This window comes from Ptychodera flava, chromosome 7 (assembly GCF_041260155.1).
Source record: "Ptychodera flava strain L36383 chromosome 7, AS_Pfla_20210202, whole genome shotgun sequence".
Lineage (NCBI taxonomy): Eukaryota > Metazoa > Hemichordata > Enteropneusta > Ptychoderidae > Ptychodera > Ptychodera flava.
Genome location: NC_091934.1, coordinates 15,935,218 through 15,953,228, shown reverse-complemented (window position 1 = coordinate 15,953,228; position 18,011 = coordinate 15,935,218). Strand labels below are relative to the sequence as shown.

Genomic DNA, 18,011 nt, shown 5'->3' with positions numbered 1-18,011 from the left:
ATTTATGTAACAGTGGGGACCCTTCACGTGATCACGTCAATTTAGCTTACGTCATATGCTAATGAAGTGTACCATACTCACAGTCATTAATATGTAATTATGCAAATGTATTCATGTATGCAGATATGCTAATGAAGTGTTCCATACTCACACCCTCCACTACTTAAATACATACATACATACATACATACATACATACATACATACATACATACATACATACATACATACATACATACATACATACATACATACATACATACATACATACATACATACATACATACATGCACTCACGCACGCACGCACATACATACATACATACATACATACATACATACATACATACATACATACATACACAAGCCCATATGCACTCATGCACGCACGCACGCACATACACACACACACACCCACACACTCATATACATACATACATACATACATACATACATACATACATACATACATACATACATACATACATACATACATACATACATACATACATATACACACATACTGTTGCGGGTATATATTGGCTCAACACAGTTCTTCAGATTACCAATATTCAGTTTTATTCATCGACATTGTTTACGTAAAAACTGTAGGACGAAAATAACATAATCTATGTAAGAAACTCTCTACAACTATCAAAGTCAAGAAAACTCGGAAAGTTCTACAACTACAAACTCAACTATAAATCAATCAATACTATAATCAATTACTATTTCAATACGCACCTCTATTCCTGGGTCGGAGGGTGAATTCATGGGTTATTTTGGCATCAAAGTACCATCGATGTTGAGGCCGGTCTACTAGTTTAGGGTGGCACTCGTTCTATTGTCTCAAGAGAACATGATAATGATCTTGTCTTTCAAGGTTAATGTAGAGGGCGCTCTAATGCAAACTACTTCAATTCAGTTCAGTTCAGTTCATATCAATGCAGTGTTCATTGTCATTCGTTACATGGCTCCCCTAAATTGGAAGCAATTTACCTAAACTTATCAAAATAGTCCCTAACTAATAAGGAAAAGCAAAAGGTAAAGTGTGTCAAAATTTTTTTTTACTACATCTATCGAAGTTTCACTGTACTATCGAGTAATAGATTCAGATAAATTCAAATCAAATCAAATCAAATCAAATCAAATCAAGGCTCCACGACGGGGCTGCCTCGGTTCATCAGTAGCACAAGTTTGTGGATTGGTCAATCATATGTTGATTGTCCAACGCGCAGTCGAACTTTCTCACAAGACCGTCTTCCCCTGGAAAGGTTTCCGCAACACGTGCTATTGGCCACTGGCATCGGGTGTGTTTTCTCATCAACCACCAAGACAATATCATCCTTCTGGAGATTTGGTGTGGTAGCAACCCACTTCTTTCGCTGTTGCTGGGTTGGTAGGAATTCTGTTTTCCATCTTCTCCAAAATTCGTCGGCAAGATACTGCACACGTCTCCAACGACGATGACAATACATATCTGCTTTCTCGAAATTGCCTGGGGGAGGTAAAACCACCTTGGGTTTCAGTGTCAGTAGTTGACTTGGAGATAGGGGTTCTAATGAGTCGGCTGAACTCACATCGTTGTAGGTCAGTGGGCGACTGTTGACTATCGCTTCTGCTTCTATGAGGAGGGTTCTCAGCAACTCGTCGTCAAGTCGATAAGCATGGTTTACCATTAGACTTGTCAGGGCGTTCCTTGCTGATCTTATCATTCTTTCCCACACTCCTAGAGTAGGGAATGTTCATTTCGAATTTTATCCAATCGCAGTTATCCTTCAGTAACTCTTGTCTGATCTTATCTTTATCCATCTCTGCTAGTGCGGCGGCTAATTCTCCTTGGCACCAACAAAGTTCGTTCCTTGGTCGGATCGCAACTGTCGGACTGGACCTCGTCGACAAACAAAACGACGGTACGCATTGAGAAATGAATCGGTGCTCAATGTGTTCGCCATTTCGATGTGGATGGCGCGTGAATTCAGGCAGGTGAAGAGCACGCCATATCTTTTCTCTTCCTTTCGTTTTTCTTTCACATAGAATGGACCGAAATAGTCCACTGCGCTGTAGGTGAATGGTGGGGCTGGTTCTAGCCTGTCTTTCGGTAGGTCTGACATTCGCTGTAGTTGGGTAGGTCTCCGCAACTTTCTGCATCTTACACATTTCCATATGTGGGAGTATGGCGGCCGTGGATGCAATTATCCAATACCCGGACGAACGTATCTCATTCATTGTCATACCGCATCCTGGATGGCCTATCTTCTCATGGTAATGAGCAATCACTAACTTCGTGATGTGTTCTTGTTTCGGCAGCAACACAGGGTGGGTTATTTCTCGTGGAAGATTTGCTCGTCGAATTCTACCGCCAACTCGAACGATTCCATCCTTGTCAAGATATGGATCAAGGCGGTAGAGGGGGCTCGTCTTCTTCACAGGAGATCGAAGATTCTTTGCTTCGTCTTCTTCCTTTCTCTTCGGTGGGAGAGTCAGGATCTCTTGGGCGAAAGCTTTCTTTTGCACCAATTTTATGATGAATTGCTCTGCCTTGCGCATTGCTTCAACGTCGACTGGTATATAGTCGCTTTCGATCATTTTCTTCAGGGTCTCCTTATCTTCACATTCCTTCGGTTTCTTTATGCTGCGCTTCTGTAGTTTCTCTGTGAACTGCATACACGCTGCTATCGCTCTCTTGGCTCTATGCCAACTGGAAAAGTACTCTAACCTTGTCAGTACGTCGGCATAGTCTTCGTTTGTTTGTGAAGCGAAGACTGTTGCTTCTTTCTTCACTTCAGGATCGTTAGTATCGAGTTCAGGTATTTCTTGGGTTGTCTGCTGCAGATCAATATCAGTCAGGAAAGCCGGTCCTTTCCACCACAGAGTACTTGTAAGTAGCTCGTCTGCAGTCATACCTCTCGAAGCCAAGTCTGCTGGATTTGTCTTGGTATCGACGTGTCTCCACTGGTCTGGGGACGAATGTTTTCGGATCAGTTGAACTCGATTTGCTACAAAGATGTGGAAACGCTTTGCTTCATTGTTGATGTAGCCCAATACCGCATTACTATCGGTGTAGTATGTGTGGCTGACATCTTCATATTGTAGGTTGTCTCTCAGAAAGGCGCCAACTCTGGCTGAGATTACAGCTGCTGTAAGCTCCAATCGCGGAACTGTCATTGGTCTGGTTGGAACCACTCTGGATTTTCCCATGACGAGAGAACTTGAAACTCTGTCTTCATCATCGATGAGTCGCAGGTAACTACATTGGCCGTACCCGTAGTGGCTGGCATCGGAGAAATGGTGTAGTTCTGCTTTCTTCAATTTACCGAAGTTGTTAGGCTTGTAACATCTTGGTATCTTCAAACTTGATAGAAGAAGTACGTCTCTTCTCCATCTTTCCCACTTAATCATGGTGTTTTCTGGTATCGGATCATCCCAGTCGGCACCGTCCTTGCATAGTTCTTGCAGTATATGTCTGCCTCCGAGAATTAGTGGGGATACAAGTCCGAGGGGATCGTACACCGAACTTACTGTCGATAAGATGCCTCGTCTTGTCAGTGGTTTGTCCTTCAGCTGGACTCGAAACTGGAAAGTGTCGGACTCGACACACCATTGCACACCCAACGTGCGCTCAATCGGTAGATTCTGGCAACGAAGGTCGATGGTTTGTATGTCCTTAGCTCGTTGTGCTGGAGGAATACTATCAATGACTTCCTTGTTGTTCGATATGTACTTGTGCAAATTGAAGCCGCCTCTCTCACACAGTTGTCGGCTGCTCTCAATCAGGTTAATTGCCTCGGACGGCTCTCGGACTGACTTCAACCCATCGTCGACGTAGAAGTCTCTTCTAACGAAGTCGGCAGCATCTTTACCGTAGTCCTTTTCATAAAGGTCAGCTGTCGTCTTGAGGGCGAAGTTTACACAGCCTGGTGAGGACGTTGCTCCAAACAGGTGCACTGTCATTCTATATTCGGTGGGCTCGCTATCAAGGTTGCCGTTCTCGTACCAAAGAAATCTCAGGTAATCACGGTGTTTAACATCAACTCCAACTTGGTGGAACATAGCTTCAATGTCGCAAGTGAATGCTATCGGTTCTTGTCTGAAGCGACACAAAACTCCGATCAACTCGTTTGTCAGATCTGGTCCTTGAAGCAGGTGGCTGTTCAGTGTCTCTCTGTGATATTCAGCGCTGCAGTCAAATACCACTCGTATTTTACCTGGCTTCTTCGGGTGATACACGCCGTGATGTGGAATGTACCATCGTCGACCGTCTGTCTGGGGCTCATCATCGGTGGGTACCTTTTCTGCATACCCTTTGTCTATGATGTCATTCATGAAGGTAACATAATCGGACTTATATTGCTTATCCGTCATCAGTCTGTTCTTCAATCTAGCCAAGCGCTTAACGGCTAGAGGTCTGTTATCTGGTAACTTAACTTCATCTTGTTTGAATGGAAGGGGAATTTCAAAGTGTCCGTCATCTCTTTGGCGGATTCCTTCACGTACCTTTGTCAGGAATCGTCTGTCTTGGATCGATACCTTTTCATCAATCTTCCCTTCGCTGAAGTCGAGCTCGAACATTTGCTTCACCTGGGCTGGACTGAGTTCTTTCGTCTGTGTTTTGAAGGCAAAGTGACACCTTCTTTCTTCTGTATTTACAAGTCTGCATGCACGTACGTCGTTGTAGTTCATTGACTTGTTCACGATGCCGATAACACCCCATCCAAGAATAGTCTTGACTGCGTAGGGAGCGTCGTCTTCGCCAAGTATAACATTTCTCGGCTTTATGGCACGGACACAGTTGTACCCGATCAAAAGGCCAATCTCGACATCATCTCTGAATGGATGCAACTTCTCTGCAACTTCATGTAGGTGTGGCCATTGTCTTAGTGTCTCTGGTTTTGGAATCTGGTCGTGGCTGGCTGGAATGACATTCCTTGTGTAAACACTGGGCAGGTTTACTTCGGTTGTGGCGTCCAGATCCTTGATGACTAAATCGTCGATTTTCTTGCATGAGACCACTAAGTTATCATCCGACATGGTGGATAGTTTCAGTTGTACTTCACGACCTTTCACCTTCATCTTGCTCAGGGCGTCTTCTGTTATGAAACAGTAGTCAGATTGTGGATCGAGCAGGGCGTACACAAGTGTTTGTGTAGCCGGTGTCTTCTTGTGATGTAGGTATACAGGCACAATGAGTGAATGGGAACATGTACCGGTATAATCTTTGTTGACCTCTACTCGGTGTGAAACAGCGGTTTCTTGTTTCACCTCTGTTTTCTGGGAAGCTTGGTCGATGTCTGGATTCTTCTCACTGGAGGGATCATTATGTAGTGTGGTATGATGGCCTTGTCCACAAGTACCGCATACCTTCTTACTTCGACATTCGCGTCGTCTGTGTCCCCATCTCAGGCAGGTCATACACAGGCCTTTCGACATCACTAAAGCTTGTCGGTCATTTAAGGTCATCTTCAGGTAATCATCACAAGACTCGATGTTATGTTGTCCTTTGCAAACAACACAAGGTTTGTTATTAGTGTTAGTGTTCTTGGAAGAAGTTGAACTCTGCTTCGGTTGAGGGCGCTGTTTGCTCTCTTCTGTGCCAGTTTTGAAGATTCTGGCAGCATTTTGTTTACTCTTCGTTGGCTTCTCAGCTGTCGTCTTGGTACTGTCTTCTGTCCTGCGGTTTTTTGGACCGCAAACAATTTCAGCCTCTTCCTTCAAGAAGTCACAAAGCTTGGAGAATGATGGGTAACTTCCGTACGGGTTGTCTCCATCATCATCATTCAGATCAACATCGGAACCCTTCGTCTGCTTGTAAACGTAGCGGTCCCATCTATCAACTATATGTCTGGGGAGTTTTCGCAGTATTCTCTCGTGCTCCGCAGGATCATGCAAAACCTTCAGGTATCGCATCGTTGACATTGCTGACTGGCATTGTTGTAGGTAGTCAGCAAATTTCCGCAGCTCTGGACCATCTCTGTTCTTTATTGGGGGCCAGTCGTGGATTTTCTTTCTATACATCTCTGCAACGGCCATTTTGTTGCCATAGCGATCAGCTAGTAGCTTCTTAGCCTTGGTGTACGCTTCATCTGTGTCTTGTAAAAGCAAACACTTGATAGCTTCCTTTGCTTCACCGGAAGTGTACCTGCCTAGATAATACAGTCTATCGGCAGCTACAGATACCTTCCTCTCGATCAATGCGTCAAATGAATTTTTCCACATTGGATAATCATACACAGAACCACTGAAGACGTTTGGTTCCTTTCTTGGGAGTTCATCACTTCGATGTTCAGGAGCTTATTTAATTCCTTTGCTGTAAAGGAAAACTCTCTGTCTCCATGGCGACTTGGTGACGTCATACGTTTACTCGGTGTAGTCTTTGGCTCAGTGTGTTTTGGGTTTACACTGTCTCGGCTAGAGTATAGGACAGTCTCACGGGAGGAAACAGAATCAGAGTACTTTGAGCTGCACTCACTTTGACGGTCTGTTTCATCATCGCTGTATACTGGAAGTCCAGTATTTCTTCTTTTAGCCTTCTTGATTTCCTTTCTCAACTCCGCCTTCATTCCTTCAAACTCTAACATTGCTGTCTTTATTTGAAGTTCAATCTCTTTCATCTGCATGCCCAGCTGTTCTTTGTCTTTGGATAGTGCAACGCTATCTGCTAAGTCTGACTTCCTTATGTCAACACCTTGCAATCTCTCAACACTGTTGCTGGAATGCGTGGAATGCGCACTCATCTGTTTCACTGGCGTAACGTGTTCAGCGTTATCTGGCTCTTGTTTGACTTGTGCAGTCTTCAACATATCAGTGACAAAAGACTGGAAAGCTTCAATGTCTCCCTGTCTCACATGCAACTGTGTCTCAAACTCTTTCAGTTCTTGTTCATCCAGCATTGCAAGAAATTCTGATTCAGACTGGTAGTATCTGTCTAGCAGTGGTAGCCACTTATCATAGTTTTCTTTAACACGTGTATTGTCCTCACCTGTCACGATCAGGCCATACGTGTCTTGCATTACATCATAGAGGCGTTTGTATGAGTGGTCAAAGTCCTTGGAAATCTTCTTCGTGGCATTTGCCAGGGCTCTGGCGGTCAGCTTAATCTGACGTCCATACCTACTGTATAAGGGTGGGTATCTTTTTGCCGATGCCATCGTTCGTTGAATATCGATGAATCCACAGGGTAGAGTTTTTACTGTTGCGGGTATATATTGGCTCAACACAGTTCTTCAGATTACCAATATTCAGTTTTATTCATCGACATTGTTAACGTAAAAACTGTAGGACAGAAATTAACATAATCTATGTAAGAAACTCTCTACAACTATTAAAGTCAAGAAAACTCGGAAAGTTCTACAACTACAAACTCAACTATAAATCAATCAATACTATAATCAATTACTATTTCAATACGCACCTCTATTCCTGGGTCGGAGGGTGAATTCATGGGTTATTTTGGCATCAAAGTACCATCGATGTTGAGGCCGGTCTACTAGTTTAGGGTGGCACTCGCTCTATTGTTTCAAGAGAACATGATAATGATCTTGTCTTTCAAGGTTAATGTAGAGGGCGCTCTAATGCAAACTACTTCAATTCAGTTCAGTTCAGTTCATATCAATGCAGTGTTCATTGTCGTTCGTTACACATACAGGATCGAAAAGTTTACATGAGGGGAACGAAGTACGCATGCGTATATCCACTCGCACACACACACTCACACACACACACACACACACTGCTACTCGGAAAAGTTTACATGAGGGGGAACGAAATACGCATGCGTATATCTACTCGCACACACACACACACACACACACACACACACACTGCTCTGAAAAGTTTACATGAGGGGGAACGAAGTACGCATGCGTATATCCACTCGCACACACACACACACACACACACACACACAACAAACACAACACACACACACTGCTACTCTCTCTGAGATACACACACTGACGCGACGATCTACAGGCCACACACTACATCGTGCCACACCGGGGAGCCCACTCCTAACCCGGACTCTACGTACCTCGCGGCGTCGAAGGCTAGTGATGATGACAAAGATGTGCGACACTTTTTCTCTTTCTGGCCTTTGTGTCGTGAGTCGGGTTCGTACAGGGCTTTACACAGTGAGTATATCTTAACAGGAAAGTGGTAGCCGGCCTGAGCAGTCCGGGTTATGTCCATAGAGAGGATATTACGATTGACCAATCAGCGAACCTGCCGCCGCCAACGTCATGAATAATTAACCTTGCAAACCTTGGCTCGTACATTGCAACGAGTTTGGAACTTTTCGGCTTGATTTCGCCCTTTATTTTTAGCACTGGGTAGTTTTTAGATGTAGACGTTACGCACAATGTTCAGTGCGGCCGAGATGGTGACCGACACAAGTGGTTAGTACATTGAAAATTACTTATTTGGATGGATTTCCTGGCCGGGTACGGCTCCTAGAAATCAGCATTTGACCCTTGTAAATCTACAGTAAATTATTTGTCGCCAAATATCGCCTATTTTTGGTCAAATTTCAATTTAACCTTGCCATCTGCAGTATGGAGAATTTTTCAAGCTTTGCAAAGATGGGTCAACTGTTTTAGTCGGTCATCGGAGCACAATGGAGCACGATTTTTTCGATCACCATGCGTTGCCCGGTACGATTGACCCTTCGCTCAGAAAAACGCGCGGCGGATCAATCGCCGAGAAGTTAACCAAAAGCTGGAAAAGAGAACGAAAAACGTCCAATAACTCTTTGTCGAATATGGCAAAGGGTTAAGAAACTCAGAAAACTATTCCTGATGAAATCTTACAATTTTTGACAGGGTAGAACGTCGCCAATCGGCTGGAGCTAAGATACTTCCGGGTAGCCAACAGTCTCACTCGATCGGTGGATCTGTCAAGTCATATCGCGATCTGAACGAAGTGAACCAACGTAACTTTGACACTTGTACATATACAGTACGTGATTGGTTCTTGCCTTAATTTCATTACATATACGGTACGCCATTGGCTCTTTCCTACTATCCTCTATATGGACATAACCCAGACTGCTGAGTAATACTACACTGCTTAGAGGCCCCGTAAGGGTTTCTGACTTAATGGTACCTGCCGGCGAAGTTCTGCTGGGGTTAACGGCCCAACCAAGGCCAATAAAACACTGGGAGTCGTGTATTACAGCTCTCTGCCATTCGGCTTATATTCTTTAATGGTTAAATACAGCATTCAACAGGAACTACAGCAACAGCTTACTGGAACTAAAGCAACAGCTTTACTGCTAAACTCTCTGCTCTCTAAACTCTCTGCTTACTTTACTCAGGATCGTACGTAGCTCCACTCAGCAGGGAATGAATGTCTGGAATGCCAAGTATGCCCACTGGAACTAGACAGCAACGGAGTACTGGAACGAACTGTCTTTCTGTTAAGACAGTCTGGCAAGGCTAGAGCAGCAACACCAGAGTTTAGGTGACACTCTGGGAACAGGAACGAGCAGCATACAGCCATTAACCAAGTCCTTAACTGGACTTACCCCTCCGCTCGCTGTAATCAATGTAATCCATACACTGTAAAGTTTATGGACGAATCTGGAATTCAATTACCGTCTGTTGGCTCACAAAACTACGGTCATTCGCCTGTTGGCGAGCGATGCGTTGAATTGCAACGATATGCAAAAAGTCCAAATATGACTCTAAACGTACTTACTGATGGGTGCTAACGGGATTTGTTACGCAAACATAATCGCGGGGGAATCCAACACAACTCAGTTTTTGCAGTTTTTTTACTGAAGCTGTTGATGCTAACACGGACAATGGCGAACCAGCAATTCGGCCCGGTGACGTGATAGTGGTAGATAATTGTCCTATTCACCACCATGAAGGTGGAAGAGCACTTCGGCAATCCTTGGACAATTTAGGAGTTGAATATGTTTTCACTCCGACATACTCGCCTGATATAAAATCCTGTCACAGTTGAATATTTATTCAATGACTTGAAGAAACGTTTGAAGTGTCCTGAATATAGAGACATGCTGCATCGCAATACGCCATTTTTCATGCACTGTCTAGCATTACGGCAGCCGACTGCCATGGTTATTTTTCCACTGTGGGATTCCTCCAAGTTTGAAATGTTATTTTACGCAAATTATCAAGTCCAGCTAACGTAACGTATAGGAATTATGCTAATACAAGCCGACAACGCAGGCCACAAGATGAGACTGTATGTGGTGGTGTGCCTTTTTCATGTTCTTGTTTACGGATAAACTAATCGGCAGCCCGTCGAAAGTGAAAGAATGCTGTACCGATTTTAAATCGCGATATTGTCATAGTTGTCTGATTTTTATGCTGATGTCAGCTTTCCGATTAAGGTGCACTTGTGAAAGGTTTCCTATCTCAAAATGTAAGACTGGTGTTCAATTATAGTGATACTCATAAGTTCTGTGTTAATTCAAATCTTCATTTCATGTGATGACAAAAACCAATACCATGTCACAACTGTGAAATGTTTAGGTCATGGACATGCCAGTCAACACGTTTTCTCTATGGCTTGATGTTTTACAACTTCTGTAATGAACGTGAAATATGGTCATGTCTTTGTTGGATTTTATTAATTTTTAACGTTAGTTTTTGGCTTCAAATGTTTGGAAGTAAAATATGTTTCAGGAATGAACTGTATTGTCTGTTTGTTCGTAAACTGTAATAACCCCCCCCCCACTTCCTCAGACACTGATAGCGCCAAGTTAATTATTTTAGTAGCCCCGCGATACAATGTTTATGTTATCGAGATTAAATCGACATCAAAGGACGTCGTTCCTAATTACACTGAATCGAAATCTGTAGTAATATCATCTTAATACTAATACTGCCACGTTGGCAAAAACAACTGTCAGAAGAAGTGATAAATTACTACACACTCTAAGACAAAGAGACGCATTGGAATGCAGTCCAGTCATGTCATCGGATATGTCTACTGACCTCTTAAGTGCATGTACCAAGGACAGTACGCTACTCGCTACTATAATTAAACGTAAACACAACAATTAAAAGACACTTAATTAATTAAGAAACCATTACAAAGACGTTTACACATCCAGAAACGTCACATTACCCCCTCCTTTGAGTTCCATAACTCCCGTTGGAACTTTCACTCGATGGGCAATACATCAATGAAACATATGTCTGCTAAAATTTAAAAGTCATTCTACTCAGTATCAAATACTTTCACTACAGAAAGTATCAAAGTTAACCGTAATACAAAAACAAAACTCAAACACACAAAAGTCTTAAATGTCCACTAAATACGGTCCAATAAAAGTTCAAAATAAAACAAAACAAAACAATTGTCCGAAAACATAATGCTCAACGCGGAATTACACGATCGTGACTCTTCCAGGCTCACACACAAAAGCCCATCACGATAAATATCGACGAATCCCTCTCAGCTGGGAAAGTTCACGCGAGGTCAAATGTTCAACGTACAACTGTTCACGGCAAAAAGTTTCTAAATGAAGTCAAACGGCGATTACCTAGTAGCTACTTCTATGCCAGGGTTGAAAATCTAATACTTTACTTGGTAGAAGGAGCCGGTGAATCCCTCGAGTTATGGTTTGGTCGACGCAGATGAAAAGTGCGTTGTACAATCACTTCTTGTACTTCAGTCACTCTTTCTAGCAGGTCCAGAGTCAGCTGCAGTAGACTCTCTTTCGGGGAAGTGAATCTACTACCGGCAACTGAGGCCGCCTCAGGCATTTCTGTATCGCCATTACATGTCCTCGGATCGGGGCCACTCGTCTCCATGGAGATCAGCTTATACTCTCGTCTCTGCTCTGCACTGCCAAACGCTGCTTTGTCCTCAGAGTGGATATACGCATGCGTACTTCGTTCCCCCTCATGTAAACTTTTCAGATCAGTGTGTGTGTGTGTGTGTGTGTGTGTGTGTGCGAGTAGATATACGCATGCGTATTTCGTTCCCCCTCATGTAAACTTTTCAGAGCAGCAGTGTGTGTGTGTGCTGCGAGTGGATATACGCATGCGTACTTCGTTCCCCCTCATGTAAACTTTTCAGAGCAGTGTGTGTGTGTGTGTGTGTGTGTGTGCGTGCGAGTAGATATACGCATGCGTATTTCGTTCCCCCTCATGTAAACTTTTCCGAGTAGCAGTGTGTGTATGTGTGTGTGTGTGTGTGTGTGTGTGCGAGTAGATACGCATGCGTATTTCGTTCCCCCTCATGTAAACTTTTCCGAGTAGCAGTGTGTGTGTGTGTGTGTGTGCGCGAGTGGATATACGCATGCGTACTTCGTTCCCCTCATGTAAACTTTTCGATCCTGTATGTGTGTATATGTATGTATGTATGTATGTATGTATGTATGTATGTATGTATGTATGTATGTATGTATGTATGTATATATGTATATGAGTGTGTGGGTGTGTGTGTATGTGCGTGCGTGCGTGCATGAGTGCATATGGGCTTATATATGTATGTATGTATGTATGTGTGTACGTGCGTGCATGAGTGCATATGGGCTTGTGTATGTATGTATGTATGTATGTATGTATGTATGTATGTATGTATGTGCGTGCGTGCGTGAGTGCATGTATGTATGTATGAATGTATGTATGGATGTATGTATGTATGTATGTATGTATGTATGTATGTATGTATGCACGTACGTATGCACGTATGTATGTATGTGTGTGTCTGTCTTCATATGTCTTGTGTGAAATGGTTCACATATATGTATGTTTTTTCACTCATATATGTATTTACTTATGTCTGTATTGATTTATTTATACTTATGCTATAGTAGTTTTTTATTGGCAAATGCATGCAAATACACCCTTTTCTTATGAATATGTTCTTCTAATGTGTAAAATAATTATTTTACATTTGGCGCCTGGTAGACGAAAGCGATTGCTTCTTTGCCAAAGTTTTAGTTAGTCATAGATCCTTGAATTACAATTCACTCAAATTACAATGCACACAAATCCATGTGTACCAGGCCATAACACCGAATCCGCGTCTGGTCATCGTCCGGTTCCGGTTTCACTTTGTTATTCTTGACTTCTTAGGCAGCGTTCATAAAAAGGGTAAGGGGGTGGAGGAATCGCGATTGAAAACATTATTTTTTTTAGCTACTATAGACTATAGTCTATAGAAGCTATTGGGATGGGTATCCGTCCGTCGTCCGTCGTCAGTCTGTATGTATGTATGTATGTATGTATGTATGTCCGTTTGTGAGGCGTCCGTCCACTCAAATATCTTGAGAACTGCAGTACTTACTGATTTGATATTTGTTGTGTAGATGAAAAATATGAATTTGAGAAACTGATTTTTTTTATTTTTTGATATTGTTGAAAATAGGCAAATTAATGCCAAAAAAGGCGTTTTTGGTAAAAAATCTTCTTCTTCATAACCGCTGGTCAGACAGCTTTGTTATTTGGTATACAGGTCCCTAGGAATAACCCAACTTAGACTTGTTCAAATTGTGATGAAATATGCAAATCTGTATTTTTAGGAAATTTTTTGTCATTTTTGATCAAAATTTGACCTACATTGTATGTAATTCTTGTACTGTATAAACCCTATCAATCACCCAGAAAAAAATAATTAATATGATTTTAAATAATTGAATTAATTAGGAAATCATCTAAGCCAAAATAATTTTAGTGTAGAATTATCAGAAAGTTCAACTATTTTTGACAGTTCATAGTGAAATGCTTACCATCTTGGAGGATTAAAACATGTAAAGGCAACTTTCCTGAATCCCAACTATGACATATTCTGAACCGTCATTTATTGTGCCCTGTATGTTATCTGAAAGAAATTGCTCAAAATAGTTTGTCATGATAGGGTGGTCAAATAAATAAGGATAGAGAAAGTTCTAATTTCCATTTATGGTTGACTTGGTAAGGATAAAATAAAATTACTTTTTGAGGAAAAAAATAGAGTGGTCAATTAAAAGAGTGGTCAAAGTGATAGGGTTTTTATGGTAAAGCTGGGCTGTAAGATTCCTCATGTGCTATTTATAGCAATTATGCAATCTGTGTAAACAGTGCAATGAAAGTGTTACATGATGCTTTTGATGACCTTGAACTTCTTAAGTTTAAAACATTTGTCTCTTCAGTGTGCTTTCTCTGAGTACGTACAGTCTCAACTTATTCAACAGAACTTACTTACAATGTTAATTTGAAAGTTAAAATGTGCTTTGTTAATAGGATGAAAATACTGATAAAAAGATAACCAGCTTAAGATTCTTTATAACCTGACAGATATGCTGTTTTTTTATGATGAAAATCTTGATTTAAGCAAGTCTTATTTACTTTAATTAGAATGTAATTAACTCTCGTTTATTAGCTACTATAGACTAATATAGTCTATAGAAGCTATTGGGATGGGTATCTGTCCGGCGTGCAATGTCAGTATGTATGTATGTATGTACGGTATGTATGTATGTATGTATGTATGTATGTATGTATGTCCGTTTGTGAGGCGTCTGTCCACTCAAATATTTTGAGAACTGCAGTACTTACTGATTTGATATTTGTTGTGTAGATGATAAATATGATTTTGAGAAACTTTTTATTAATTTTTGATCTTGTTGAAAAATAGGCAAATTAATGCCAAAAAAGGTGTTTTTGGTAAAAAATCTTCTTCTTCATAACCACTGGTCAGACAGCTTTGTTATTTGGTATACAGGTCCCTAGGGTAACCCAACTTAGATTTGTTAAAATTGTGATGAAATATCCAAATCTGTATTTTTACGGAATTTTTTTCCATTTTTGGTCAGGCCATCCTGAAATGAGCTATCAAAGATATCCACCTTCTTCATCAATACATGTGTCACAAAAGGTTATTCTCTACATAACACAGCACAGCTCTGTCAACTGTTGAGTCGCTAGTTTTTTTTCAAACCGCTGGTCAGACAGCTTTAATATTTGGTTTACAGGTCCCTAGGATGATCTTAGTGAGATAATTTCATACAGTCAGGAAATACTTAATTTTGTATCCATGTCTATAGTAGCTTCAGGGACTTTGGCCCTATGTTTTCAGATCCCCCGTCAATACCCTAAAAAATTTTCAAATCCTCCCCAAAGTTACCATATAGCCGCATATTTATTAGGAATGCACGCAGAGTAAAAATAAACATGTAATAAGCAGTTCTGCACGCAGATGTTCAACACTACCTCTTATCAACAGGTTGTAGAGCCATTTACCTAGGGCAAGTTCTTAAATTGATTCATTTTTAAATGCATCAGTGGACTTTTCGGGTTTCTCAGTCAAAGCCGACTTGAGTTTATCCAACTCTAGCTACGTTTTACCAAATTGTGAAAAAATGAGCAAAGTGACCTACCGTCATTTGTTTTCAAAAGTACAAGACATATGCAACTTAGATGCCACTTATAAATGTTTTACAAAATTGACAATACTGGAAGGTTAAACTATTCCATGAAATTAATGTTTTTATCTCAGAAATTTTGGGTGTAATAATGGCAAATTTGATAAAAAATAAGTGATTCCATTTAGTCACACATTTTTCCATTCAAATTAGAGTCTTTACTGTTCAAAGTTTTACTTTGTGTTATTGTACGAAAATTTCATTCACTGCATGAACTTGAAATTAATTTATTCATTTTAAGTGATTTTCATAGAAGAAAACTGCCTTTTCATCGTACATTTGTATAAGATCAAGTATCTTTTATCTCTAATATTTGATTGTTGTCATATGCCAGAATTCAAAAATCCATGGTAACTGTTACTGCCCTAGTCTTCAAAAATCCATGGTAACTGTTACTGCCCTAGTCTTCTATGTGTTGCTCTCTGGCTGGATCTTGTGTACATGTAGACGTATGTTTCACTGCCAATTGAGTGTCCTATGACCGAAACTCTTCTTAAACTACATCAGAGTCAGAGCTACATGTATCGCTGTCACTGCCAGTATGTAGTAACAGGGCAGAAGATGTATTAACGTTTTATTTTGGCAATATTTTTGTTCAGTTTATACAATTGCGTTCTTGTTCTACTCCCTACAGCATGTTGAGCTGTCCAATATTCAGCTTGCCAAACACTGCCTACGTGCTGCTGACTGTCATTCTTGTTTGTACAAATATTTTGAATGGGTTAAGTTTTCACGTCGGATTTTGTGATTATGATGGGATTCTTTGAGGCAGGTACATATACATGGCCAAATGTATCTGATGAACGTATTATTTCATTTAAACAAAATTGCATTGCGACATATTTGCTGAATACCAAGAACAAGAAACAAATCTCTTAACAACAACAAGGTATTATTGTTGCACTTCAAGCCTGTAACATCAGCTTTATGAATTTATATAACACGCCACTCTACCACGCTACATGACAGTATTACACTGTTATTAACAGTTACACAGTTATTATTACACAGTTAACAGTGTAATACTGTCGTGTAGCGTTGGTTGAGTGGTGGGTAGCTATGACTGAGGTGCTTTGATACGTACACTCAGGGGTAGAACGTCGGAGTAGAAGAGACAGCGGCAGGTACACAGAAATACTCCAAGTCGTCGTACTTGATTAGCTGAGTAACACACTAGTAACATGGTATAACCTCTATGACTAGGGTAGTCTAACAATTGTCGCCAGTCACGGTCGAATCTCATCTCGAGGCATCTCCTAGAGTTCTCCGTCTAACTCAGGAAACTGCTCAGTTTATATCGATTGAGGATCTACATATATATTGTCATGACTTTTGTATGCGACTTAAGGTAGAACGCACCTCGGGGACAGACAATCTGACTCTCAAATTTCTACAATTCTTTTCTGATCTACCACTTGTGGGGGCTCATTTTAAAGCTCTTGGTGTAAGAAAAGTTTTCACCGTCTTAGTTTTTCAAAATTCGAAAATTTTATTTTTCTCCATAGAGTTAACACAGGGATGGCGGCCATTTTGAATTTGAAATATCAGTAAATCGTTGGTTATTTGTTTCTCTAGAACCAAAATTTGCACGGTGACCCCCGATTTTTATTCTTGATTTGAAAGAGAATACGGCTAGTTTTCAATCGGGTTCGAACCCACAACATACGGCATCAGTCGCCTAGCGGAGAGGCAGCAGACAGAACCGCACGGCTAAATCCCCACTCTCAATAAAGAGTGGTTCAATAGCCGGCTAAGTTGTTACATTTTTCTGACTGCGACCGCTCCACACGTTGTAGAGTTCGTAAAGCACTCACGCACATACGCTCACTATCACACATACATCGCACACACAAACTTTATCGAAGCGAAGCAATGAATACAATGCTAAACTTGGCGAACGAGTAGTCTCGGGGACAATTCTGTCCACCAGCAGAACTATCAACCAAGGGTAGAAAATACGGCTAGTTTTCAATCGGGTTCGAACCCACAACATACGGCATCAGTCGCCTAGCGGAGAGGCAGCAGACAGAACCGCACGGCTAAATCCCCACTCTCAATAAAGAGTGGTTCAATAGCCGGCTAAGTTGTTACATTTTTCTGACTGCGACCGCTCCACACGTTGTAGAGTTCGTGAAGCACTCACGCACGTACGCTCACTATCACACATCGCACACACAAACTTTATCGAAGCGAAGAAATGAATACAACGCTATAACTTGGCGAACGAGTAGTCTCGGGGACAATTCTGTCCACCAGCAGAACTATCAACCAAGGGTAGAAAATACGGCTAGTTTTCAATCGGGTTCGAACCCACAACATACGGCATCAGTCGCCTAGCGGAGAGGCAGCAGACAGAACCGCACGGCTAAATCCCCACTCTCAATAAAGAGTGGTTCAATAGCCGGCTAAGTTGTTACATTTTTCTGACTGCGACCGCTCCACACGTTGTAGAGTTCGTAAAGCACTCACGCACATACGCTCACTATCACACACACATCGCACACACAAACTTTATCGAAGCGAAGCAATGAATACAACGCTATAACTGGGTGAACGAGTAGTCTCGGGGACAATTCTGTCCACCAGGAGAACTATCAACCAAAGGTAGAAAATACGGCTAGTTTTCAATC

General features: G+C 41.5%; 2 protein-coding genes across 2 annotated transcripts in view; one reads left to right on the top strand and one right to left on the bottom strand.

Moving 5' to 3' along the window:
• Positions 1-18,011, top strand: part of LOC139136864 (protein sidekick homolog) — a 311,194-nt gene that overhangs the window by 268,491 nt on the left and 24,692 nt on the right. The window lies entirely within an intron of this gene.
• On the bottom strand, positions 1,318-7,718 carry LOC139136861 (uncharacterized). The gene is made up of 2 exons (XM_070704699.1): positions 7,411-7,718; positions 1,318-7,271 (listed from the first exon to the last, which is right to left on the bottom strand). Exon 2 carries the CDS (start codon positions 6,213-6,215, stop codon positions 1,653-1,655), a length of 4,563 nt encoding a protein of 1,520 aa, XP_070560800.1. The 5' UTR covers positions 6,216-7,271; positions 7,411-7,718; the 3' UTR covers positions 1,318-1,652.

Coding starts and splice junctions, on each gene's coding strand:
- LOC139136861 (XM_070704699.1), bottom strand. CDS start 6,215: ATGTGGAAAAATTCATTTGACGCATTGATCGAGAGGAAGGTATCTGTA.